This window comes from Chionomys nivalis, chromosome 3 (assembly GCF_950005125.1).
Source record: "Chionomys nivalis chromosome 3, mChiNiv1.1, whole genome shotgun sequence".
Taxonomy (NCBI): domain Eukaryota; kingdom Metazoa; phylum Chordata; class Mammalia; order Rodentia; family Cricetidae; genus Chionomys; species Chionomys nivalis.
Window position 1 is genome coordinate 50,728,365 of NC_080088.1, and position 26,672 is coordinate 50,755,036.

Below are 26,672 nucleotides of genomic sequence, written 5' to 3' on the forward strand. Positions count from 1 at the left end.
AGGGTGTAACCTCTGAGACCTGTTTTAAACAAACACCAACATGGCATTAGAAATTTAGAAGGTAAAACATATGCCCTTATCCTTTTAAAACACTGATCAGGAGTCATCAACCTTGATGTTAAAATGTGCATGTCTGACTTTATTCTCAAGTGAGACACTGTCACCTTGTAAGGCTATCCTAATCTTGTTTTGTTTCTATCTTGACTGAAGAAATAACTTCATAACTCCTAAGTACTCAGCTTCTTCAGTTTCCTTTTTTCTATTTCTTTTCCTACAATTCATTCCTTCTTTCTTTTGTCCTCTTTTCCTATCCTCTCCTTCCTTCTTCCTATACCTGCTCCACTTCCTCTGTCAAAAAGCAGGTATAATATGGAGAGAATAACACTGATCGTGGTAGAAAATTATAGCTTGGAGTCATGACTCTATTTATGAGTTGTGTGACCTCAGTAAATCAGTGTCCTTGACATCTAAATCAACAGTTTTCAACCTGTGGGTTGTGATGCCTTTGACAAACCTCTACCAACAAAAATATTTAATTATGATTCATAACAGTAGTAAAATTACAGTTATGAAGTAGCACTGAAATAATTTTATGGTTGGGTGTCACTACAACATAAGCAAGTGTATTTAAGAGTCACGGCATTGGGAAGGTTGAGAAACACTGATCTAAAGGAAGATTAATAACTTCTACAATGGCAGGAAAAATAAGCAAAGTAAAATGATACAAATATATGAAAATGTCACAATGAAACACATCACTGTGTACTCTATCACTGCTGGCTGTTCACAGCCTTATGAGGTGGTATCCATACACTAAAGTTCAAGTAGTTCAAATACATCAAACAAAGGTTATAAGGGTGAGACAGTATTTGGAGTTTTGTAAACTTAGAAGTAGTACTAATGGCTATACTCTCTGGCCTCTTCAACTTATCAAGGGTAGATCAATAAAAAATACATTCTGTCATCAAAAGTAAATTTAAACAGGTTAAATAAGTCACATGAAGTTTGCTACTTTGGGAGAGAAAACAAATAAATGCTCCTTTAATACGACAGCTCTAAGGCATGTACTTGTTTTGTTGTTGATATATTCTAGAAAAAGAGGCAACTGAGAAGTTAGGAAATTTTTTAATTACACCATGTTTCTGGGAATTAAAAAAAATCTAAATTTATGGGGCTAGAGAGAAAACTCAATAGTTGGATGTACTTATTGTTTTTGCAGAAGACCAATGCTCCATTCACTACACCCACATAGTGGGCCACAACCACCTATAAATCCAGTTTCACAGGATCCGACACCCTTCTCTGACACATAGAGGCACTCAGATGGTGCACATACATGCACACACATACACATAAAATATTTAAAAATTCAAACCTAGACTTACTCAAGAAAACCAAACTCTACTATTCCAATAGCTTCCAAAATGTACACTAAACCACCCATCTATAATATTCACTAATGAGGCAGATTCCCAGACCGCTGCTTGGAATATGCATTTATATAAATACGCTACCACGATGGCAGTCTAGGACTGGCTCTGACAACCTGCACCTTCTAGTCTATACAGCTAGTACCTACGCAAGAAAATCATGCTTATTTATTTTATTTGGCTATAAATCAAAGTAGTACACTAAGCTTTTCCAATCATATAATTCATATCTGACAGGTAAATACATTATTTAGGAATATCTTTAAAATGTAATGGCATTCTTGACAAATTTAAAAGCCAAATATGCATTCCTGAACCACAGGATTTGACTCTCATTTTTTAAACTGTAAAAGACTAAGGGAAAAAAAAGTAGTATTAATAATTAAGTCAAGATAATTTTCAATAACTGGAATCATCTTAATCAAACTACAGGGAGAAGTCAAACTCTTGCCACCATGTCACTATATCACTACCATATCTTTATATTTTATATACCAATACTGTAGCCGTAGTAAAAAACGGTCAGCATACTGGGTTTATCCCGCTTAATTGGAAGAGAACTACTTAAGAAGTATTATGTGCTACTTTTGTTATGTACAAAGTAAATCCAAAAATGGATGCAGATGTCAACACTAGTAGAAACACCAACTAGGGGACCACCTGTATTACAATCCCAGCAAATGCTACTATATCCCATTTGTAACTGTCACCTTAAATAAATTATTTCCCCCTTATCTGAGTCTTGAGATTCAACCTCTGTAAAGAAATCATAGTAATATATACTACATATATATCAAAGTACCAAACACACCTGAAGGTATCCTATAAAAGCTGTAAAATAGTATATACATAAAAAATTAACAGAAAGGAATATATCACAAGGCATATCATCCAGCAGAAGCTGTAGATTATTAGATACTTTTAGATATTTTATTACTTTTAAAATGGTATGTTTATGTTATACATATGGAGGTGTGTGCACTTGTGCACATGTCCAGAGGTCAAAAGAAGGCTCTAGTCTCATGTTCTCCCTCTCCCCACCGTATTCCCTTGAGATGAGATCTCCACTGGGTAGGCTAGCTTGTCAGCAAGCTCCTAGCATCCTTCTGTCTCCAACTTCTTGTTAGAGTATGTAAAGGCACGCCAGATTATTTTTTCAGGGTGTCTGGATTTGAACTCAGGTCCTCATGCTTGGGTAGTAAGCCCAAAATATTTTTTTTTTTTTTTTTGGTTTTTCGAGACAGGGTTTCTCTGTGGTTTTGGAGCCTGTCCTGGAACTAGCCCTTGTAGACCAGGCTGGTCTCGAACTCACAGAGATCCACCTGCCTCTGCCTCCCAAGTGCTGGGATTAAAGGCGTGCGCCACCACCGCCCGGCCCAAAATATTTTTGATACAAATACTGCCATGCTAGGAGCTTGTTGGTCATTAGCTGGTTTCCTGAGCATGGTAAAATCATTCCTCAGAAGAAAGCATGGCAGTGAACACAACTGTGCATCGACAATTTTATAGCTCCATTACCTTCACATCTGTAGAACTAGACATGACTTTGTGGGGTATTAAACTTCTACATTCTCACTATATACCAGTGATTGTGTTAAGTCTTCTGGCTCCTTACTTGAAGCCAAGAATGAATTGTGCCACACTGCATGTGAGATCAAAGGATAAGCTGAACGACTAGTAGTTCTTTACTTTCCAGGGATAGAACTCAAGGCATTGGGCTTTGCAACAAACACTCATCAGCACTATCACTCTAGCACAGGAGCCAGGAAAGGAGACACATGGCAGAGTATCGGGACCCATCAGCACCAGGAGGCTTACCTACTACACAGCCACATGACTTTGGGCAAGAAACACCTGCCAGAGACAGATAAGAAAAGCACTGAATCCTCAACTTCTTGTGTTTACAGATGGAAAATGTTATGAAGAGCAATAAAATGCAACTATAAAATCCCACCTTCTTTAAGTCACTTCCATTTAATTTACATGTGCTTTAGATCTGTCTTAATCTCTGGCTCAGCTCTGGTGTGATTAGCTGGTCTATTAGCATGAAGCCAAAGGACATGTTGCATAATACTATTCCAACAATTATCTCATTAAAAGGCTGAATTAAATTCCAATGTCTAAAACTGATCTTAGGTATAGCTACCTGCCTTGCATCAGATCTTGGTTAACTGCCCGTTGGAGTGGCCAGGGAATTTTTCTGGTAGCAAAATATGGAGTCTGCAGGTGGGGCATGTTCCCATGGTCTAACGCACTAAGGAGCAAAATGATTAAGTCAGAGTTTCAAATTTAGCCTAGCAAAGGCAGCTTCCACTCTACACATCAGTCACCAACCAACATGCCTTCTCCTCTGGTGGTTCTGAAAGCCAAGCCATCTGCTACAACTATGGTTTGCTAAGCTATCCATGGCAACGGCAGAGTATTTTTAAGCCAGTCTATTTGGCTCAAATTTGTTTTCCCCCTATTTTAAAAAATGACTAGTAGTTCTACAAGGATATTGGAGAAGCTTGCTGTTTACTCTTTGGTTGATTTTATTTATATTTTTTTCACTTATAATTAAACAAATAACAACTAGGCATATGAAAATTACCAATTCCTTGATAGGGCTCAAAAGCTGAATCCCCCTGGAAGAACAGTCTCTTTTTTTTTACAGATTGTTTTCTGCAGTGAAACAGTAATCCTGAACTGTGAAGTATTTGTTATGTTTTTGATGTTTGAATAATGGAGAGGCAAATCAGATAACAGGATTAAAAGTGTAGGGACTATATTTGATGTCTAATAACTAACCTTGAAGAGTAAACGGAATGAATTATATATTTCCTTTTCACTGGGCAATGGCAAGTAAGTTTTGACAAACATTCTTATTGTAAAATATTCACACATTAAACTTTCAAAATGGAAAAACTGGGTGGCTAAGTGTCATTTTGGAGACTTTATGGGATTAACAATTTTTCAAACCTCTTCAGATCAAAGCAGACAACACACATAATTTTGTACCACATATTTTATCTTTATAACATGGTTGGAAAAAATCAGGCAATTGTTTACTTCCCCAAGAAAAACACTTCTTGTCTAAGATTATCTTTTCTGTTGTTGAATCACATTTTCCCCCAAAGGATTTGGACCATACATTGTAATCAGTAACAGTTACACAGCAGCAGCACCAGGAGTTAATCCATATACATAGTAAGAACACAAAAGATATGTCGGCCTCACATTTTTCTAATATTAATCCAAGTCTCAGAGTCTTCAAACATAAACACAAGAGGTTAGATTACTAAAACAAGTCAGTTTTAAAATGCGAGGGGCCATTATTACATATGGACAATAGACACTGTAGAATTTACAGCAAGGAAGGGTAAAATGTCACTTCTTTGTTACTAGTCACTCAATTGCTTTATCAATGAATATTTCTCCTAGTTTGCTCAAGGAAACTGTATACTGTATACCATTTAAATCTCCAGGCTGTCCTCCTGAAAACAGTAGTCCAGCCATGACTGCAGTGAAAGATGTAAACGTTCTGCATGGCACTCAGAGAAGGAAGTGCAGTGATGGCCAGTGGGGCTGTGAAATGACACTGGATGCTGATACACCTTGTAAGCAAGGCAGTAAGCTTGCTTAGCTGACTAATGCTAAAATATTAACAGGACAAGCTTAAATGTTTACCTGAGAGTGAGATTTGTGAGCACAAGGTAAAACAGAAAGGTTTTCTGGAGACAAATTTTCACGACAGATTACACAGGGCTCCTCTTCTTCCTCTTCATTATCCTAGCCAAAAATAGATATGATAAAATTTAGGCTTTTTTCCCCCTCTCAGATCTAAATGTGTTTTTAGTGAACAAGATCTGTCTCACCAAGTCCTTGTCTCCTTCCCATGTGGTAGAACCTTGTGGTGACTTGGGGGTCTGGGGAGCACTAGGCTGCGATGAAGTGTGGCTGGGTGATGAACTATTACCATCTGGCGCAGATTTTTCTTCACTCTAAAAATAATGTTTATTTTTAAAAATTATCCTAAAACAGTATTAACTGACAGATTGAATAAAATAAATTGTAGCAAAAATTACCAAAAGGATAAATAATACTCATGATAAACCTTGAAATAAAGTGTTGGTAACATTTGTTAGGGCTACATAAAGCATTAGTTTAAATAAAAGAAATCTTTGCAAAAAATTAGAAAAAAGAAACTTGCATTCAGAATTGTTCAAAGCAGTCTTTAGAAAATTCAAAGGGGATCAGTTTTATTCTACTCTGATCTAAAACAATCCATGTCATCTGTAAGTTGAACATGTAGGATTATTTACTGTTAATGAATGATGTCCTATGATTATGTTATTGATTCTTGACTCTCTAAACATGTTATGGCACTATTACAGAAACAAGAATAGAGAATTAAAGTTAGTTGCTGTTGTTTATTGGCTTGCTTGGTTTACCTCAGATTTCTTGGGCTCAATCATTTGAGCAATCTTGTAAACAATTTCATCAAAGGTAAGTCGAGACACGGACTTCCCATGAGAATCCTTGAGCTGTTTTAAGAAATCTGTAAGCTCCTTCCTGGAGGAGATGAAGAATAGAGAAGGTTGGTGTTCCCTGCTCCTCTGAGGAAGTGCCCTCATAGGTGAGATTGAAAATCCTGCCCATATGACACTCAGCAGACAGACTCAACTCAGTAGTTTTGAATCTAAAAAATGTTACCTGCATGCATTTGAAACCATAATAAAAACTACTAATTGTGTCCAAAAGCTATATTTAATGTGTTTACCAGTGAAAGTTAACTATGCTTATGAAAGTACTCATTATGTGGAAACTGAGTTGATTCATTTACATATTGAGAACTTTATATCTCAAATTTCATTCAGGACTAAACTATTCCTTTTTAGTAACTATTTTAAAAATAACTATTTGAATAGCAACTTTTGCTATTATTTTCTCAGTTTTGTAGTATTTAAATGTTTTACCTTCATAAAACTCAGAGAAAAAAATAAAGATTAAAAAAGTAAAGAAAGCAAAAGATACATTCATTGCATGATAAAATAATTAACTTCTAATTACTTTAATCAGTATTTGCCTTTTTAATCCTCCACTGCCACCTATACTTATAATAGGAAGATTTTTCTTTCCTTTGGTTTATAATTTATTCATTTTATAATTATCTATAACTATATAATTCTATTTTTCTATTTATAATTATGAAATTTATTAAAATCATACCCTAATTAGATAACAGGGTATGATATTTTCAAATGAAAATACAAAGTAAAATTAGACTTATTTCCAAACATACAAGAGCAGAGATTTTAGAATTAACTTTTCTTCTCCTAAAGTCAGACAGTGAAAGCCAGAACAATTGTGATATCTTATACTGAACTGTGTTCACTCACACATAAATCATAGGAACCTCAATAAAATAAAAAAAAAAATTGAAACCTGATGACATTGGGCTCAGCATACAATTAATTGAAAATTTGATAACTTTTTATTACGGTAATTATTATACCTAGAAGCATTCAAATTGGGTAAGTTTATAGCTACTACTTCGAGCAAATGAGCAAACATAAATTTAAGTACTTTATCTTCTCATGCCTTAAGACTAATAAAAAAATTAAGTTTACCTAGCATTTCTGTTGAGGACTATGCTTTCTTAGTCAATTTTATTTTACTAAGACCATGGTAAGAAAATAGTTGTACTTATGGGTATATGTTAAGTGTTTCATTTCTACAATTAGGGCTATGAAAACTGTAAAAACAAACAAATAAAAACCCAGTGTAACCACTAAGGAAAAGTCAAAGTACCTTGTTTGCTGTGGAAAAGCCATTCTCAGTCTGTCTGTAATCCTCTCCCAGTTTATCATGAGAGGTTCACTGCACAGACTTGCACTGGGTGACACAGTATCAGCTATAGGCGTTGGCATAGCCCAGGTTATACCAGGCATCTGTAAAGGGCAGAGATATAACCATCAGCTTCAATAAGTAGGTAACACCACATGTCAACATAACACTTTGATGCCTCAGAAGAAAAGCAGAATGAAGAGTCATATCAACATTCTCTTCTTAGAGCTTTTTTCTCAACAGATACAGTATTTCTAACTTGTTGTTATCTATTTTAAAAGCAGGTTGTTTGCCCTGTAATTACCAGCAAATATAGAAACAGAGTGCACTGCTGAGTTTTTAAGAAATAATAGTGAAAAACTGAAAACTACGTAAAATATGCCAACACGGGATTAAGTAAAAGAAATTATAGCAAATCAATCAAGTTTTCACAAATAGATGTATATGTCTGGGCATAAGAGATACCCATGGAATATATTTAGGTTTTTTAAAAATTAGTTTATAGCATAAAATTTATAGTATGACTCCTTTAATATTAAAATGTTTAATAACTGCATGCATATAAACACACAAAAGCATCTGTAAGTTATATAATAATATACAAATGGTTATTTTTTTCTAGGGATTCAACAAGATAATTTTACTTTCAACTGTCTATATTTCTCTATCATCTATATTTTTCCAACTATTAAATATACTTCTATTATTATAAAAATAACAAAGATAAAATTTTAAGTTCTAAATAAAGATGATGATAGTAATAGAAGTGTTTTTGCTAAAAGGCTCAAAAATATCACAGACAATGACAATGTGAAAAGTACAATATATCTAATGGACCTATGACACCAACAACAATTTTTGTGTGTATTTTATGGAAGTTCTTAGAAACATCAAGTGAATTAATATCATTAAGAAAATCTTTAGAGCACTAATTGAGTTACTAAAGCAGTTAAACCATGACAATGTTTACTGAAACCTATGAGTCACCATGAAAAGTAAGCAACAACTAGCAGTAGTTGGTCTCTAACACGATCTGCCTCAGTCTCTAGCTTCCATCAGGAACCCGAAGATAATTTTATTAGGAGGCTAAAAGATTTCAATGTTTTCAATAAAATTCTACTCTGGTCATTAGAGAATAACAGCAAGCAAATTGCATAAGCACCACAGTTAACATAGTGACAAAATGTGTGGTACTTATTTAAAATGTTGAGACTTATACACATAGTTTTGTAGACAGTTAGCATTGACATAAATGAATCCATCTAGCTACAAATTTCAAAAAGATTGAGAGCAAGATACAAAAACTATATACTACTATATATATTCATATGTGGAAATACAAACATACATTCAAACACACACACACACACACACACACACACACACACACACACACACGCCTGAGTTCCTTTATGAGAAAGTCAGAAATAGAAATTTTTTTCCCTAATTATATCTGACATTATTCGTTCTGGAATTTTGTTGTTGTTGTTTTTGTTTTTCTTAAAGTTTAGTCAAGACAACAAAAAATAATTCTAGCCATTCTAAATGTCTTTATTCTTTCTTCTGGTTTGAATAAAACTTATCTGACTAGCTACAATTAGGAAGATTGAAAACTTTAGGATTTTTGTTCCAAGCTGATGTTACTCATTTTATTGGTTACAGATACAGTAGAACCACTCTGGGTGTGTATGTAAGCTTAGTAGCTACATAGTTCACTGTGATTTGTCCCCTTTGCTTTTCTACACAATAGCTATGTCAAAAATAAAAATGCCAATCTATCTCACAGTTTTATTTGTTAGAGAAGTAAAACTGCAATTCCAAGGACTTGAAAGTATAAAAATACAAATTTTGTATTTCAAAACCAGGCTAATGTTATGTAAAACAGGTATTCATTCATCTTTTAATTATCATCATTACCAGCATTACCAAATTATCCTAACAAACAAATGAAGACAAAAGTTTTATTCAGGAATCCCATTATATAGTTATAAAAAACTAGTTAATATTATTTCATCAGGAAAGCCACTTACCAGGGGCGGTCTAGGCTGTACAGCTGCAGAAATAACCCCAGGGCAAACTGCAGGCATTTGAGGAACAGTAAGTATGGGTCTAAAGAAAGATTCCTTCACAAGGGGTCTTCCTAAGAACTGCTGTATCTAGCATATAAAAAAAAATTAAATAAAATAAAACTCTGCGCATATATAGAGTCATTTTTATTTTGGTATGGACAATGCTTTAAAATCAGAACAATGTAGGAGTAAAACACTGATTGGAAATTCAGATACAAAGTATATTGGAAGCAATGAGTATATCAAAATCCTATTTAAATCTATGAGAATTTGAATGAGCAAAGGAAAAAGATAGAATAGAAAGAACAATAATAAAAAGAATAGAAAATTAAGAGTTTATCACGACCTTCTCTGTACCTGGTTGGATAACTCTGGATGCCAAATTCTTAGATTATAAAATAAGAGGCTTAGATGAAACGATCTTTAAGATTCACCCACAGAAGCTAAGTAACAAGATGAACCTTAAGAGAAACATATAAAGATCCCCTTGGGAATGGGAAATAGACAAGATCTCCTGACAAAACTGGGAGCATGGGGGTGGGGGAGAAGAGTGGGTGAAAAGGGAGGAGGATTAGAGAAGGGGAGGGGGAGAAAACTTGAGGGAACAGAATAGACACAATGGGGGAAGGACAGAGACGGAGAGAAAGAAAAGAGATATTTTGATTGAGGGAGCCTTTATGGGACTAGCAAGAAACTTGGCACTAGAGAAATTCCCAGGAATCCATAAAGATGACCCCAGCTAAGACCCTAAGCAATAGAGGAGAGGGTACCCAAACTGGCCTTGCCCTATAGACATATTGATAACTATCTTAAATGTCACCACAGAACCTTCATCCAGCAACTGATGGAAACGGGCAGAGATCCACAGCAGAGCACTTGGCTGAGCTTCCAAAGTCCAGTTGAAAAGTGGGAGGAGTGAGAATATAGTAAAGAAGACAATGACGAGGACACCCTCTGAAACCTGAGCTAATGGGAGCTCAACCACTCCAGCCAGACAAGGAATGAACCAGCAAAGGACAAAGCTAGACCTGCTGAATTTGGGTGACAGGTATGGCTGGGGCAGACTGCAGGGTCACTGGCAGTGACATCAGGATTTGTCCCTGATGTTTGTACTGGCTTTTTGGAACCCATTCTCTCTGGATGTATACCTTGCTCAGTGTGGATATAGTGGGGAGGGCCTTACCCTCTCCTGAAGAGTTCATGGTCGGTAGGGTAGAGTGAAAGGTGGAGGGAATGGGAGAAAAGGAAGGAGTAGGAACTGGGACTGGTATGTAAAATGAAAAAAGATTGTTTCCTTTTTAAAAAATAAGGTGGGGAAAAAAGATCCACACTCAGATCTAATAATATAAGACCCTCAAAGGTATAATATGAATGTACAAAGATATAATATCTATAAATCTCAAAGGTCTCAGAGAATGCTGTACATGTTGAGAAACAATACTCAATAATTTCATTTAAAAATCCTCAAAATTATCCACAGAAAATATATCTGTAAGGAAGCTGCCATTTGATGGAATCTGGATTTTAGTTTTAAAGACAATAGAAGAATGAAGTAGGGCTCATAACAAGGGATACTCCATCACACCTTTAGGGTGTGCTTGTATTTCCAAAGGGGTCTTGGCAATTGTTAGTTGGAGAGAAACTTTGGTTTGTTTGTTTTTTTGAGTATAGAAGGGGACAGGTTTAGGGAATTTTTGCAGTGTGCTAGGTCTAACATGATCATAAATCGGAACAATAATAATTTGCTAAAGTAGAAAAAGAACATTAACAGAGCTCTAAGTTATGATCTTAAACAAAGTGAAAAGTTAATGGTGAACTTTATAGTGCGCAGACAGATTGACACTTGATTCTTAATCACCAGGGAACAGACACTGTATGCCTTATAGGTAAAAAAGGATATTTTGAAACAATTAAAATATAAATTCTAACTAGATATTAAATATTAATATAATCAGTAATTTACAGTTTTATTATTTAAGATAATGATGTTGTGATTATACCTAGTAAGAGTTCCTTATCTTTTCGGATATATATCAAAGTATAAATGGATGAAATTATATGATTCCCAGAGTTTGCTTTATAGTAGTCCAGGGAGAAGGAGATGATATAAAACAAGACTGTCAACTGTTAATAATGTTGAAGCTGCATTTCAATTTTCCTTATTTTTTACATATATTTATTATGTAAAATCAAGTTACACATGAATATAACATATATATGTAACTATATAAGAAATTATATATAAATTTCAATTTTTGTTAAATTTTAAAATGATGAGTAAGTGGTGGGTACTAAGTCTGTATTGAGGTCCCTCTGAGAACCTCTACTGCCAATTTAACAATAATTCTCTGAGAATAATTGTGGACTTTTCCCTTCTTCTGCTACCTAGCACATCATGAAGTTAACTGCTCTTCCATTCCACAATCTTCTTGCCATATGGACCCCTCTGACACTGGCCCAAAAGATGTTCTTCTTCCCTTGTTGCTTTGTTAGATACTTCATCATAGTGACTATAAATAAAAAACAGAACACTAGAACTCAGTAGTGGATTTCACTAATGACTAAATCTGATCATATGGTTTATAGGATTTTGGAACTGGTTGTGGCAAGAATTTGGAAATATTTGACAAGAAAAAAGAATGCTGTAAGCAGAGCTTAATGGGTCATTTTAGTGAACGTTCAGAAGACCAGAATGCTTATAGTAATGTGAACAGCAATGGAGTACAATAATGAAGTTTAGATTGAAATAGGGCTCTACTAAGAATTGGACAACAGCCATTTGTGTTACATTCTAGGTAATAAGTGGTCCTTGCTATACTCAATAGTGAGTAGTAATAAAGTTTACAGAGCATGAATGCCAATATCAAAAGCCACCTGCCTCTAAGTATCTTATCTTTCTTTACTTTCTATATTCAGACTTACACTAAAAATAAAAAAGTATCACCAAATAATAACTTAAAAGTTCATGGAAACTATTTCTCAGATTAAGTACTCTAGTCTCTAAAGTACACAGATCAGTACATCCAGTTAAACCTAATGGCTCTTAATAAGTGGAGTAGTGGTGGAAGGGGAAACTGCTCTTACTGTCAAAAACACAGATTAGAAAAGTTAAAGAAAGTATAAGGTACAAGGAGAGGGGACTGACTCTCTAGTAAGCTTTCTAGGTAATGCTTTAGTTATATAGTTCTAACAGAAGAGAAATGAGAATGCTGAGCATTCGTGAGCTATCTCTCACAATGTATGTAAGTTCTAGAGGATGAAAACAGCACTTTTAGACTTCACATGCCTGATTAATATGAACCAGTCTCAGTCAAACTGTAGCAGCATGGATTGGCCACCAGTAGCAACTGGTATTTAAAACATGAACTTAATTCCATTTGAGTACCCACCAAACATACTGTATATTCTGTATTTTACACCTTATCACTTATCAAAATGAAGACAGCAACTTTCCAAAATGCCAGGAATCTTACCAGTGTCTCAGGACTTGGTGGTGGTGGGGGAAGTTGGATTGGAGGCAAGGTACTCAAGGCAAACCCTTGTTTCACCTTATTGATTTGTTCATTGTACTGTGTCTGAGAGAGAAAAACACATTTTAGACAACCACTGACTTTAAAGAAACAGCTTATAGTAGCGTTTGATTTGAATAATCCAACATAAACTAGTAGTTCTCAACTCACTGACAGAAAAAAATATAACAATTTCTGACATAAAAATAATTCTATAGGCTTTCATGCCCACATTTAAATAGCTGTGTTTCAGGGTTTATTGATAAAATACAGCGACATATTTCAGTTGCTTACTGTAACTCCCCTGTTTTTCCAATGTTTCCAGTTTCCAAATAGAAACACTGACACAAAGTGAGTATAGGATCTAAAGAGTTTAATACCTATAAGAAACACAAGGGCTAATAAGAAAACAAACACATTTTAACAAAGAACCACATATATTGTCAATGTTCATTTTTTAAAGTAAAAGGAAATATTAGAAAAAGGTTAATTATATATTCATAATTTTATATATCTAAAAATATTTCAGCTCTTGCTTGTTATAGTTCTATAAATGTTTTGTTCTCTTAGAGTGTGGGAGTAGGAAAGGGGAGGTCAGAAAAGAGAGAGGAAGAGATGAAAGGAGAGGAAGAGAGGAGACGAGCAAGTTTACTTTGGGAAATTTTAATGTTTTCAATATTTTTTGGCATTACTCCCAGTTTTCTTTGTTCATTTTAGGAAACAACCCATAAGAACTGGATAACCTTTTTTAAATGTAGAGATTTCCATGCAAGAAATAGGTTTCTGAAGATAATATTTTGAATACTCCTAAAAGTACTTTTAAGTACCACTAAAGACAAAGGAACAATGATCCCAGGGAGAAGTGATTAAAACCATCATTTAAAAAGTGGATAAGTCCATAGTGTTTTGAGCTAGCTCTTTGTAACTGACCACCACTGCTACATTTATAGATGTATGTAGTATGGATGCAAAAAATAATGTTAATCAATATTACAAATAAAGATCTTAGGGCTATGACTATAGTCACTAGAATAGCTTTTTCATAGTCTCAATTCAATTAAATCAGTAATTAAGATTCCACATTATAGAAAAATTGTATAAAATGTTAATAATAAAAATGAATATTGCTCTATTCGACATTTCACTTAATTCTATAGCTGATTGGGACATTTAATTTTGTTTGGCTTTGAAATTCTGAGAAAGCTAGGTAAGGAAAAACTTTTGAGTTATCTTTTCCTGGGATAAGGATCTAAAAAGTCACACATTTGACTCTCTAATTTATAACTAACACTAACTATATGAAAACAATTACAAACAGAGAACGTAAAGTTTGCTGAGGTTAAAAATGTTCTAAAGTTTCTCAGCTATTTGCTTTTAGTGTTAGACGTTCTTCCTGTATGTAAGTATACTTCAGCACTCACCCTCAGGTACGCAATCTTGTTTCTAACATCTGCCACAATGGCATTCCAGCTATCCACAGCAGCCTTTAATTGAAGTGATTCTAGATTGCTGATATAGAAAAGAAGACACAGTGGAGCTTTCTTTATATATAACATTTAGGTTTCCAAAAATTTCAAAAGTGTTCTCTAGTATTTATGTCAATAACATAAAATAAAATTATTCAATACTAGCAATTACCTCAAAGGTTAAAGAAACATGGAAAGGTTTGTTATTAAACAGAGAAACTGGCAATATATACACCCGTTCTAAGGGAAGAACAATACACAAGCTTCTAGAATACCATTTTTCTTTCCTATCTTGATAATACCCAATCTATCTCCAATGCAGCAGGAAAGCAGGGAATTCCAAACAGGGAAACTATCTTAGTAAGTAAAGCAATTGCAATCTCAAGAAAGAGTCCCATCTTGGAGGAAGGTTTTGGATCATGTTCATGCTAACCCTGATATCAGAGCCAGAATTGATCTATCTAGCTCTAACGTAATCCATAAAATTAAAGTGTTTCTGAGATGACAATTATAAAAACAATCACACACAGAGATACAAACAAAACTAATGAGTACTTTCCTGTGAGGAAGAATGCTATCACTTCCCTGATGAAGTACAAAAAATGTATCAGTATAGCAACTGTTTATTGGTATATGTCCTATAAATAGTTAAGACAGGAAAAACTCAGAAAGCTTTAGTGCATACAGTTTCTAGAAGAAATTTTCTGTGGATATCCAAAAGGGTTATCTATAGCAGCATCACCTCATCTACATCATGAGCCCCACAATCTACAAAAGCAAAACAAGTCAACACCAAGCTCAGACAAAAAAAGAGCTTCACAATACTCTAATTTGTACAATGTTCTTTCTCCTTCTGGCAAGCAAAGACTGATCACTCACAATCGTACCTTCTCAGCTTTCGTATACATCAGTATTAAAAAATAACAGTAATTTTAAAAATGATGATTTTTATAAAATGTTTTGATCTCAGAGATAATTAACTCATTAAATTTTAAAGGTATACCCTGTAGGATTATAAATTTAAGTAAAATTTCATGAGGTTCATTTTAATTATCTGAAAATTAATATAGCAAAGCAATAATTGTCATTTATCATGTAACATTAGGTGTTATTACCAATTTTTTCATAAACATATTACAAAAGCACTTTAAAAATCAAGCATTAGTAGAAAACAATTATAAAACAGTTTTCCAATAAGATCTATCTTGTACATATCTGGTCTGCATGCATGCCTCTCACTGGGGAGGAAGCTGCCACTGAATTCAGTACTTCTCAGAAATTCAGGAAATGAAACACAATGCATCAAGAACAAGGAAACAAACAAACCCAAGAGCTTGGAATTACTCCAACAGCTGAACACATAAGTAAACTCCATCAACTCTGGAGATATCTGTCCGTCTCTGAGGTCATAGTGAATGAAGAAGAGAAAGTTACCTTGCTGCCATGTGAGTCACCCTGGCGAGTTGATTGAGGCACTCCTTTTCTGTCTGCTCGAGGTGCAGTAAACCAAAATCTCTACGACACTGTAAGAAGTATACCTACAGATTTTTGAAAGAGAAAGAAACTGAAGTAAGCATCTTCTTCTTAGTCATCTTAAGAAAACCAAAATTATTTTTCAGTCTCTCCCAGAAATACTGCAGTGTCCTGACAAGAAGCATCAAAAATGTTTTCTAATCACGGTAACTCTGCAATTGAAGTTATTTTAGTCAATAGTTACTGGGTCAGTAAGAACCTAAGAACATTACTTTTCAAATTTTTCCATATACTGGACTAGTCTTGAAAACTTTAAAAGTGGTGCTTTGGTCCCAGAGATACTAACTTAATTGATAACAGGGATAGAATCTAATTTGCAGCAAAGTCAGAAAATACTCAAAAGAAATCCTGCTGTTTATATGTTCATGATGCAGAGCTACAGAAGTACAGAAGTAATCAGACTACAGAAAATGCACTGTCCCAATTGTCCTTACAAAGCTTCTGGTCCAATATTTGTCCCACAGCAGGAAGACTTACAACATCTTTACTAATGTACTATCATTTAGTCTAAAGTTTTAGCTATTAATCACTCAATAATTACCAAAGTGAATACTCTTAGACAGCATGTTAGAAACTGTTTCCTAAAATTAGTAATACAAGCACACAGGCACATTTAACTAAAGCTCTGAAGAACAAAGAAGAAACATGAGCCAAAAGGTAAGGCGTTTTTTTCCTTTGTGGGGGTAAGGCTACAGGACTGTGTCTATGGTGTGCTTGGATTATCATTCGTTGGTTGTTCTGGAATCCCAAGAACACTACCAGGGAACAGTGCCTACCAATGACAAGTGGCAAGGTTTGTAATGCTTTCTGATGTCAGCAAGCTCTTCAAATAATATGAATCTTATTATAGAGCAAGTTTCATTAGCTATAGATAAAAATTACATGTACTCTTATTTCTTCTGAGACCCTAGCTGTGGTACTATAAGCTAACTTTAACAGTATTAGGTGACTTTCAAGGATTATGGAAAATAAACTGGCTTTTGACATTGGTGCTTATTATGATATTTATGTATTTTTGGAAGACTTGTATGGGACATAGCAGAGAATGTGGTATTACAGCAATAGTGAAATGTTATTTTTACACGTATGACTTACAGACTGACCTAGCTTCATGAGAATTAGTCTCTAACTATAAATATTTGATTTCTTGGACTCACTGAAGGAAAAACCATAAAATTAGAAATATTCAAGTACTCACATGCCAGTGAGACAAAAGGGTCTGAGGAGTTTAAAGCTGTATTTTTCTGAATGATACTAAGGTATTTTATTTCTGTTTATTCAATCCAATTTTTTCAACCTTTAATTATACTAAAGTAAACCTATCCTCCCTCTTCCATTCCCATTTTCCTTTTACCTCAGCTGTTAAGGCTCTATTAGTTTCTGCATTCAGTTTGTTTAAATATGCTTTAACTGTGCTTTCCAGATTATGTTTCTCCATTTCCCACTGAGATCTGAAATGAATGATTGTTAAAAATTAGGAACATTACAATGACAATCCTTTCCATCATATTCAGAAGGAAGACTATAAAACTATCACAAGAAGGAAATGTTTTCTTAGAAAAGTATATAAAGCATAGAAAAACAAGAGAAGTCATTGTTTAAAACTTATAGATATTCTTTACAACCAAAAATACAGTTTTAAGGTCCTTAGTACAGAGGCTATGACTAAATTCTAAATCCATAATCTTAAAATGAATCTTACCTCTGTAACCTATTAAATATAAAACCTTAGACAAAAACAATGGATTGAACTTCTAAATTCTCCTTACTCACAATTCATTAGTTGAAACCTTCAAGCCTGTTCTGTAAGTTTCCTCCAAGATTTAAACATTCCATCTTGCAGAAAAACCACTTAAACAGTTAGGAATAAACAATTTGAAACAGCTTCAGGAAGTCCCTGAAACTGACCAGATTAACTAGGCCCCTCCTTACCAAAGTAAGTAATAAAGCAAAGAGTCCCTCTCAGAAGAGCAGAGCCAAGCTGCAAAATCACTCTGAGACCAACCAGCTACCTAGAAGAGGTTTAGACCAACTGAGACATCTGCAAAGGACACTAACCAACCGATGAGATACCACAGGCTATGCAGTGTGATCCAGGTTTCCAATTTTGTGACCTGCCACCTATGCTGAGATGGATCTTTGTGATGCAGCTGTCTTTGAGACATTTCTGCTCCTATATGTAACTTCACACTCACAAACTCATCTGGTTCATCAAGCTGGACTTTGGTAGTATCTGTACTTTGTCGTGGATTCCCTATCTGGGGTGAGTAGAACAAACCCCAAAGTAAGAATTTTGGAGGAGGCAGTACTTTTTCCCTAATGAGTTGAACACAGAACTTTGGGAAGTAATATGGACAATAAGGATGAAGCTGTTATGGATGGGAATAATACTTTATTTTAAATTACGCATTGAGATAGCTCAACAGCCCTACTATGATGCTAGAGCAAAATGAGAAGATGAAGAAGACCTGCAAGGAGGCAGAAAGCCCTTATTAGATATGAAACTGGGTGTCACTCCAACTTGGAGCCATCAGTGTCTGCTGGAGAGAAACTTAAAGCCATCCCACTAAAATCAGGAACACGCCAAGGCTGTCCACTCTCTCCATACCTCTTCAATATAGTGCTTGAAGTTTTAGCAATAGCAATAAGACAACATAAGGGGATCAAGGGGATTCGAATTGGAAAGGAAGAAGTTAAACTTGCATTATTTGCAGATGATATGATAGTGTACATAAGCGACCCCAAAAACTCCACCAAAGAACTCCTACAGCTGATAAACACCTTTAGTAATGTGGCAGGATACAAGATCAACTCCAAAAAATCAGTCGCCCTCTTATACACAAAGGATATGGAAGCAGAGAGGGAAATAAGAGAATCATCACCTTTCACGATAGCCACAAAAAGCATAAAATATCTTGGGGTAACTCTAACCAAGGAAGTGAAAGATCTATTTGACAAAAACTTTAAGGCATTGAAGAAAGAAATTGAAGAGGATACCAGAAAATGGAAGAATCTCCCTTGCTCTTGGATTGGGAGGATCAACATAGTAAAAATGGCAATTCTACCAAAGGCAATTTATAGATTCAATGCAATCCCCATCAAGGTTCCATCAAAATTCTTCACAGATCTTGAGAGGGCAATAATCAACTTTATATGGAAAAACAAAAAACCCAGGATAGCCAAAACAATCTTATACAATAAAGGAACTTCTGGAGGAATTACCATCCCTGACTTCAAACTCTATTACAGAGCTACAGTAATGAAAACAGCGTGGTACTGGCATAAAAACAGAGAAGTCGACCAATGGAATCGTATAGAAGACCCGGATTTTAACCCACAAACCTATGAACACCTCATTTTCGATAAAGGAGCTAAAAGTATACAATGGAAGAAAGAAAGCATCTTCAACAAATGGTGCTGGCACAACTGGATGTTAACCTGTAGAAGAATGAAAATAGACCCATATCTATCACCATGCACAAAACTCAAGTCCAAATGGATCAAAGACCTCAATATCAATCTGAACACACTGAACCTGATAGAAGAGAAAATGGGAAGTACCCTACAACATATGGGCACAGGAGATCGCTTCCTATGTATAACCCCAGCAGCACAGACATTAAGGGCAACATTGAATAAATGGGACCTCCTGAAACTGAGAAGCTGTAAAGCAAAGGACACTGTCACTAAGACAAAAAGGCAACCCACTGACTGGGAGAAGATCTTCACCAACCCTGCAACAGACAAAGGTCTGATCTCCAAAATATATAAAGAACTCAAGAAACTAGATGCTAAAATGCTAACTAACCCAATTAAAAAATGGGGTACTGAACTGAACAGAGAATTCTCAACAGAAGAAGTTCAAATGGCCAAAAGATACTTAAGGTCATGATCAACCTCAATAGCGATCAGAGAAATGCAAATCAAAACAACTTTGAGATATCATCTTACACCTGTCAGAATGGCTAAAATCAAAAACACCAATGATAGCCTTTGCTGGAGAGGTTGTGGAGAAAGGGGTACACTCATCCATTGCTGGTGGGAATGCAAACTTGTGCAACCACTTTGGAAATAAGTGTGGCGGTTTCTCAGGAAATTTGGGATCAACCTACCCCTGGACCCAGCAATACCATTCTTGGGAATATACCCAAGAGATGCCCTATCATATGACAAAAGCATTTGTTCAACTATGTTCATAGCAGCATTATTTGTAATAGCCAGAACCTGGAAGCAACCTAGATGTCCTTCAATGGAAGAATGGATGAAGAAAATGTGGACTATATACACATTAGAGTACTACTCTGCAGTAAAAAACAATGACTTCTCGAATTTTGCATGCAAATGGATGGAAATAGAAAATACTATCCTGAGTGAGGTAACCCAGACCCAAAAAGAAGATCATGGGATGTACTCACTCATAATTGGTTTCTCGCCATGGATAGGGGCCACTGAGTCTATAATTTGTGATCCTAAAGAAGCTAAATAAGAGGGTGAACCCAAGGAAAAACATATAGTTATCCTCCTGGCTATGGGAAGTAGACAAGATTGCTGGGCAAAAAAATTGGAATCTTGGGAGTGGGGTGGGATAGGGGTAAGGAGAGATGGGGAGAGAAAAGTGAGAAGGAGAGGATGGGGGGAACTTGGGGAAACGGGATGATTGGGGATAAAGGAAGTTTGGATAGGTGAGCAGGGAAGCACATATCTTAGTTAAGGGAGCCACCTAAGGGTTGGCAAGAGACTTGAACCTGGAGTGGCTACCAGGTGCCCAGGGCAATGTCCCCAGTTAGTTCCTTGGGCAGCTGAGGATAGGGAACCTGAAATGACCCTATCCTATAGCCATACTGATGACTATCTTGCATATCACCATAGAACCTTCATCTAGAGATGGATGGAGATAGAGACAGAGACCCACACTGGAGCACTGGACTGAGCTCCCAAGGTCCCATTGAGGAGCAGAAGGAGGGAGAACATGAACAAGGAAGTCAGGACCACGAGGGGTGCACCCACCCACTGAGACAGTGGAGCTGATCTATTGGGAGCTCACCAAGGCCAGCTGGACTGCGACTGAAAAAACCGGACTTTCTGAACATGGCGGACAATGAGAGCTGATGAGAAGCTAAGGACAATGGCACGGGGTTTTGATCCTACTTCATGTTCTGGCTTTGTGGGAGCCTAGCCAGTTTGGATGTTCACCTTCCTAGACCTGGATGGAGGGGGAAGGACCTTGGACTTTCCACAGGGCAGGTAACCCTGACTGCTCTTCGGACTGGAGAGGGAGGAGAAGAGGAGTGGGGGGAGGGGGAGAGGGGCTGGAGGAGGGGAAGGGAAATGGGAGGTGGGGAGGAGGCAGAAAATTTAAAAAAAAAAAAAAAGAAATACACTGTATGAAATTAAAAAAAAATAAAAATGTGTATATAAAGGCAAAAAAAAAAACCCAAAACAACAACAACAACAACAAAAAAATAGTGAGTAATAGTAGAGGAACATGTGAGCGAGATGCTTAGTTCTCTATATTTAGCTTCTACACATGTGAAAATGGACAAAGCTCTATCACCATGAAAAATTCCTCTGAATGTAATTCAGAAATATACATAAACATTCCATGTTTGATATTACGTACGAAATGTTAGGTATTGTTTTTAAATTTTATTTAACAGTGCCTGCTCTTGCATGAACAACAGCAGCCATGTAAATCCTTAACCTTGTAATAAGGAAGTCACTGCAATCAAAGTTTATTAGTTAATTAGGTATTTGGATTTCTTACCTTAGAATGAAACTGAATTCCATAGGTTGGAATATAAGAAGACAACCATACTGTATAGGCGATTACAGACTGTGGAACCTCTGAGGATTCTTTCTCTTTTTACCCCCATCCCTTTCAAGCTTCTTACACTGAAATCTCAGAATTACACAGCCTACAAACTAAATTTTGCCTTTAACAGGAACAATTGAAGGTGTAACTTTATAATAAGCAACAGCACAGAAACCATTTTCAATGTTTTGTTAAGAGAAATACACTCAGATGCTTAAAAACTTAAAAAACTGTTGGTAGGGAACATGAATAAATATATATATATTTATATATATATATAAAACTAAGGATGGCGTTTACTAGGGAGAAAAATATCATAATATATTTAAGCAGATACATTACCTCAACACACACATTAACTATTATGGCAATAAATATTGTATAAAAATTGCCTAAAATAAAAAGCACAAAACAAAAAAGTTGTGCTTTAAAGACATCAGACAAATGGAAAAACAACTTACAGAACATGTAAAAATACTCAGATCAAAATTGTGTACAGGGCTGGTGAAAGCTTATTGCTAGAGCACTTCCCTAACATTCATGAGGCACAGCAAAAATCCTACTTGCACTAAAACTCATGCAAAGAACTCATAGCATTCAGCAGTAAAAAAAAATTCCAAATTTTAAAATAGGCCAAAAGTCTGAATAAAAGTTCACTTAAGAAGATAAAACTTAGAGGGATTTAAAACCAGTCAGTATGTTAAACGAAAGAAGCTAGCTACAAGAAGCCACATATATAACTGCATTTATATGAGATGCTCAGAATACACAAATTCAAATGACACAAAGTAAATTAGTGTTTATCAGAAACTAAAGGAATAAGGAGGGGTAACACTACATAAAAGAGCACATAGTTTGTTTTAGAGGTTACAAAAATGTTCTGAAAATAGACAGTAGTCATAGTTATGTACTTCAAAGACTGTATTAAAATCTAGTGAACCACATGTCCTAGCCAGGTGAATTTTATGCTATATGAATTAGTGAATCTTGGTAAAACTTGCAGCTAGCAGTATTAACAGAAGAAATTCCAGTTTCTGGCGTAATTTGCTGTGAGACCGCAACACTGCTGACTGAACTGTTATCAGTTTTCTCCAGTCAGAGTTACGATAAATATACCTTCCAATTTGTCTACACCTCTTTCTATTTATACCCATTAACCCAATGCAGTTGCTGATATTACTCAATCTAATGTGCAAAAGTGATGTCTGGATAATAAATTATTGGTTATTGCAGCTAAAATGTTGAGTAACATGCAGTTTGAGAAAGGGAGTATCAACAAGAGGAAATGCTGTACCTTTTCATGGAAAGTTCATCTTTAAGGCTCTTAATTTCATCATCTTTAGCATGGATTTGGCGCTGTAATCTAAACATATAAAGAAGTAAATCATAAAACATTAGAAGTTACGCATTAACACAGAAAAGCTCTAGCTGAGAAATTGACTCAGCATGTCTTATATAAATCACAAATCTTAGTCTTGAAAACAGCAAATTAACTTCTATACCTCATCTATTTGAAATTTATCTCTCTATCTTCTTATTCTGACTTCTTCAGAAAAGGACATAAGGCCTCTATAATTCTTACTGTGCAGTCACACTGCCATCTAGTGGCTGCAGAGAGATTAAGACTAAAGGAGGCAAATTCAGAATTTTCACTTTTATTAAAAGTTTGACTTACTTGGACACTTTGTTGATTCCAAAAGCCACTTGTTGGTTAAGAGATACAATAATTTTTTCTTTCTTTTTGATCTGCATTTGATTTTCATGCCACCTGAATGTCACTGTTTTCAGTTGCCTTTTGTAATCCTGTTCAATGAAAAATATTGTATCCAGCATTCAAGTCATCAAAAAGTTGAAATTGAGGTAAATTTTAAATGAGCTTTATTATAAAAACATTTGCAAATAAATCAAAACATTGCATACTCAAATTAACCAGATTAAAAGTCTATACAATGTAATGAACTTATTATATATGATTAGCATTGTCAATTAAAATGGGAGCTATGAAGCTCACATTAAATATTTAATTTTCAGTATCAAATATCTCATGCATTTATCCACAACAAAAAAAACCTATGGTAAAAGAAAACTTTATATTATTTTTCATAACTTATCTATTTATGCATATTTAACCAACCCTCCTCATCCCCTTCTTCAGTTTTTTTTATTCTCTTTACATTATGCTGTACCTACATGCACGCTTGTTTATATATATATTTATTTATATATAATTATATATATACATATATATTATTGACTAGGTTATACATATGAGAATGAGTATGTACTTTTTTCTGAGACTGCGTGATCTCAATTAATATCATACATAGAAGTCCATCCATTTTCCTGTAGATTTTTAAAACTTCATTTTCCTTTAGAGTTAAATTGTATTCATATATGTGTGTATACATACTCTCACACACATATATGCATCAAATTTTCTTTTTCGTCTTTTATTGAAAATAATTTTTTTTTCACATAGTATATCCTGATTATGGCTTCCCCACCCTCTACTCTTCCCAGTTCTTCCCGACATCCCCTCCTTTTCTTGATCCACTCCCTTATAATAAAACAAAACCACATCAGAGATAGACAAAATATGGAATGCTTCACTAATTTGTGTGCCATCCTTGCACAACGGTCATGCTGATATTTCCTATGATATTCCAATTTCAGTCTATGTGCTACTGAAGCTACCATCACCCAAATTTTCATTCATCTACTGATAGAGAAGACTGACCTCAGTTCTTTGCTATAGTGAATGAACTTGCAAAAACCATGAAGAAACATGGGGTGTGCAATTATCTATGGTAGGGTATAGACTGCTCTGAGTATATAGCGAGGAGCAAGGAGGACGGGCCATACTGTAGTTCTACTTTTAGCTCTATGAGAAAATTGACACACTGATTTCCACAATGGTTGTATTAATTTGTACCCCCACCAATAATGAATTAAGGTTTATTTCACTGAGTTCTTTAAAACAATGTCATTGAATTTAAACATTTGAAATATTTATTACTTCCCTTAGATTTAATGACAAAAGTACTCACTTCACACTCATACTGCAATTTATAAAGCTGGTGCTGATAAGCAAGTCTTTCCTTTTCAGTTTCTTTACAGTCTGTACTTTCCTTTCCAGATGAGCCCTTAAGCAAACGGAACAATCATATTTATTTCCTATTAAAAAAAAACCACTAACATTTTTTTACAGGGTTTCTCCTGTTTCCATCTATAACAATTCCCCAAAACGGTTTACTTCCCGAACAGCACTCATTAAATAATACAATGTACAACAGCTGTAAGTTCCGGCTACTGCTGAGTGACACTCATGCTTGCTACTTGAAGTATATGTAATGCTCATATTTTTATAGAAATCATACGATGAGGTACTTTCTATTTTCATTTTAAGATATTAAAAGGATTAAGTAACTTACCTATGTTTGCAGATAGTAAATGGAGGAGCCTGAATTCTAACTCAGGCAATACTAACTAGTATTCTAAATTACAGCAATGCACCAACTTATTTTAATGTGCAACTTCTCTCCTATATTATAAACAGTATACATTAGGACCTCATTATAGCAGTTATCATACCTTGCAAGTGGCTCAATGATTTTTAAATAAGTGAATAAACATTTTCTGCAAGTATGTGACATTTTTATTCTCATTTAGATTTCTTCTGGATTACTGGACTAACATTAATGGCCCCATATGTAATAGCCAAAGTTGCACCAATTCAGTGTGTGTGTGTGTGTGTATGTATATATATATTCTAATACTACAGTCAGGGATTTATTCACATCAACTTGACCCTTGGGGAGTTGGGTACCTGTGATGTATACACATTTTAAACCAGAGAGTAGCTTACCACTAACTTCAAACATGGTGTGTTTGTATATGTGTGTGTGTGTACACGTGTGCGTGCGTTTCAATCCTTCATCTACTTTGTATAGTTAATTACACTTTTGAGCACTAATATTCTTATTATTTCAAGCAGTGGCTACTACCAGAAAAAGAGCTAGAAAAAATTGGTATACACTAAGTGCTTTTCAGCAGAAATTTCATGGTTGTAACCAAGTTTAACTAAAAGAAAATTAAAGTAGTTTTGATTTTTTATGACATTTAATGTAATGGGATTTAAGCTAGTTAATGTGTTGTTGTCTCTTTCTTATTTGTTCCTTCATTCTCTTCAGAAACGACTTTTTTTCCCCCCAGAAATGCATTTATCAACTTTACCCAGTAATTAAGAAATGATTTGTGAGCACATGTGAAGTTCGGAATGTCAATGATTGTTTTTGTAATCCCCTTTGTCTTGCAATACCCCCTTTTCCTGTTTTTGTTGCTTTTCTGCTGGGCTTTTCAAACGACAAACTGCTTAAAGAGCTAGAGAAAACAAAATTAGTTCTTTCTACAAGGACGGCAGAGCTGAGCCCTCTCCACTGCTCACCTGCTCTATCATGTCCAGAATATGCAGTTCGTCCAGACTACAGAACTTGTCCTCAGCTGCAGAATCTTCTTGCGCATCGCTTGCATCAGTTTTTATGTATGTACTGAGTGTGTGCATATCTCCTTGTTCTGTTTCCAGCTGGTCATCCTTATCTACTGTATATGAGCTATAGTGGGGACAAAGTCAAAGTGAACTTTCATAATGGTATAGTGCTTTCTTTATAGGCTACTTCCTCTCAAATTAACATTATACTGCCTTGTGAGATACTCTGTATTAGAAGGTTCATGATCAAAGTCTTTCCAGTGCTCACACTGTTCTTTTCTCTTAAACGCTAACAATGGACATTAACAGATATGAGATAGTATTTGCTCAAAGTACCTATTTAATGGCTCATAGTGGTGTTTCCAAGAATTGTAACATCACAGAGTTTATTTTCCAAATTACAGCTATTAATTAACATTAGTTACTTTGAAAACAGTATTTTGAGACAGGATAGGAAGCATTTCCACATCTTCAATATTATACTGTCATCAAAATTCACACATTTACCCCAACCAAAGAATGTATATATGTCTGTCAGGAA

The 26,672-nt window shown here is 35.2% G+C and overlaps 1 protein-coding gene and 1 non-coding gene across 6 annotated transcripts in view; both read right to left on the bottom strand.

Moving 5' to 3' along the window:
• Window positions 1-4,138: 4,138 nt before the first annotated feature.
• Window positions 4,139-26,672, bottom strand: part of Dzip3 (DAZ interacting zinc finger protein 3) — a 74,398-nt gene continuing 51,864 nt past the window's right edge. For 4 of the 5 annotated variants that reach the window (XM_057764175.1, XM_057764172.1, XM_057764173.1 and 1 more), the window contains 13 exons: window positions 26,090-26,255; window positions 24,693-24,788; window positions 23,321-23,448; window positions 22,940-23,008; window positions 17,188-17,284; window positions 15,735-15,838; window positions 14,256-14,343; window positions 12,799-12,900; window positions 9,287-9,412; window positions 7,221-7,360; window positions 5,861-5,981; window positions 5,285-5,410; window positions 4,139-5,198 (listed from right to left, as the gene is read on the bottom strand). In XM_057764175.1, coding sequence (XP_057620158.1) covers window positions 5,085-5,198; window positions 5,285-5,410; window positions 5,861-5,981; window positions 7,221-7,360; window positions 9,287-9,412; window positions 12,799-12,900; window positions 14,256-14,343; window positions 15,735-15,838; window positions 17,188-17,284; window positions 22,940-23,008; window positions 23,321-23,448; window positions 24,693-24,788; window positions 26,090-26,255 — 1,477 coding nt within the window. In that variant the 3' untranslated portion in view covers window positions 4,139-5,084. The remainder of the gene's footprint in view (window positions 5,199-5,284; window positions 5,411-5,860; window positions 5,982-7,220; window positions 7,361-9,286; window positions 9,413-12,798; window positions 12,901-14,255; window positions 14,344-15,734; window positions 15,839-17,187; window positions 17,285-22,939; window positions 23,009-23,320; window positions 23,449-24,692; window positions 24,789-26,089; window positions 26,256-26,672) is intronic. The other variant, XM_057764176.1, reaches the window with a different exon arrangement.
• Window positions 24,236-24,345, bottom strand: LOC130872362 (U6 spliceosomal RNA). Its single transcript, XR_009056959.1, has one exon. It is a non-coding gene; the product is annotated as a U6 spliceosomal RNA (small nuclear RNA).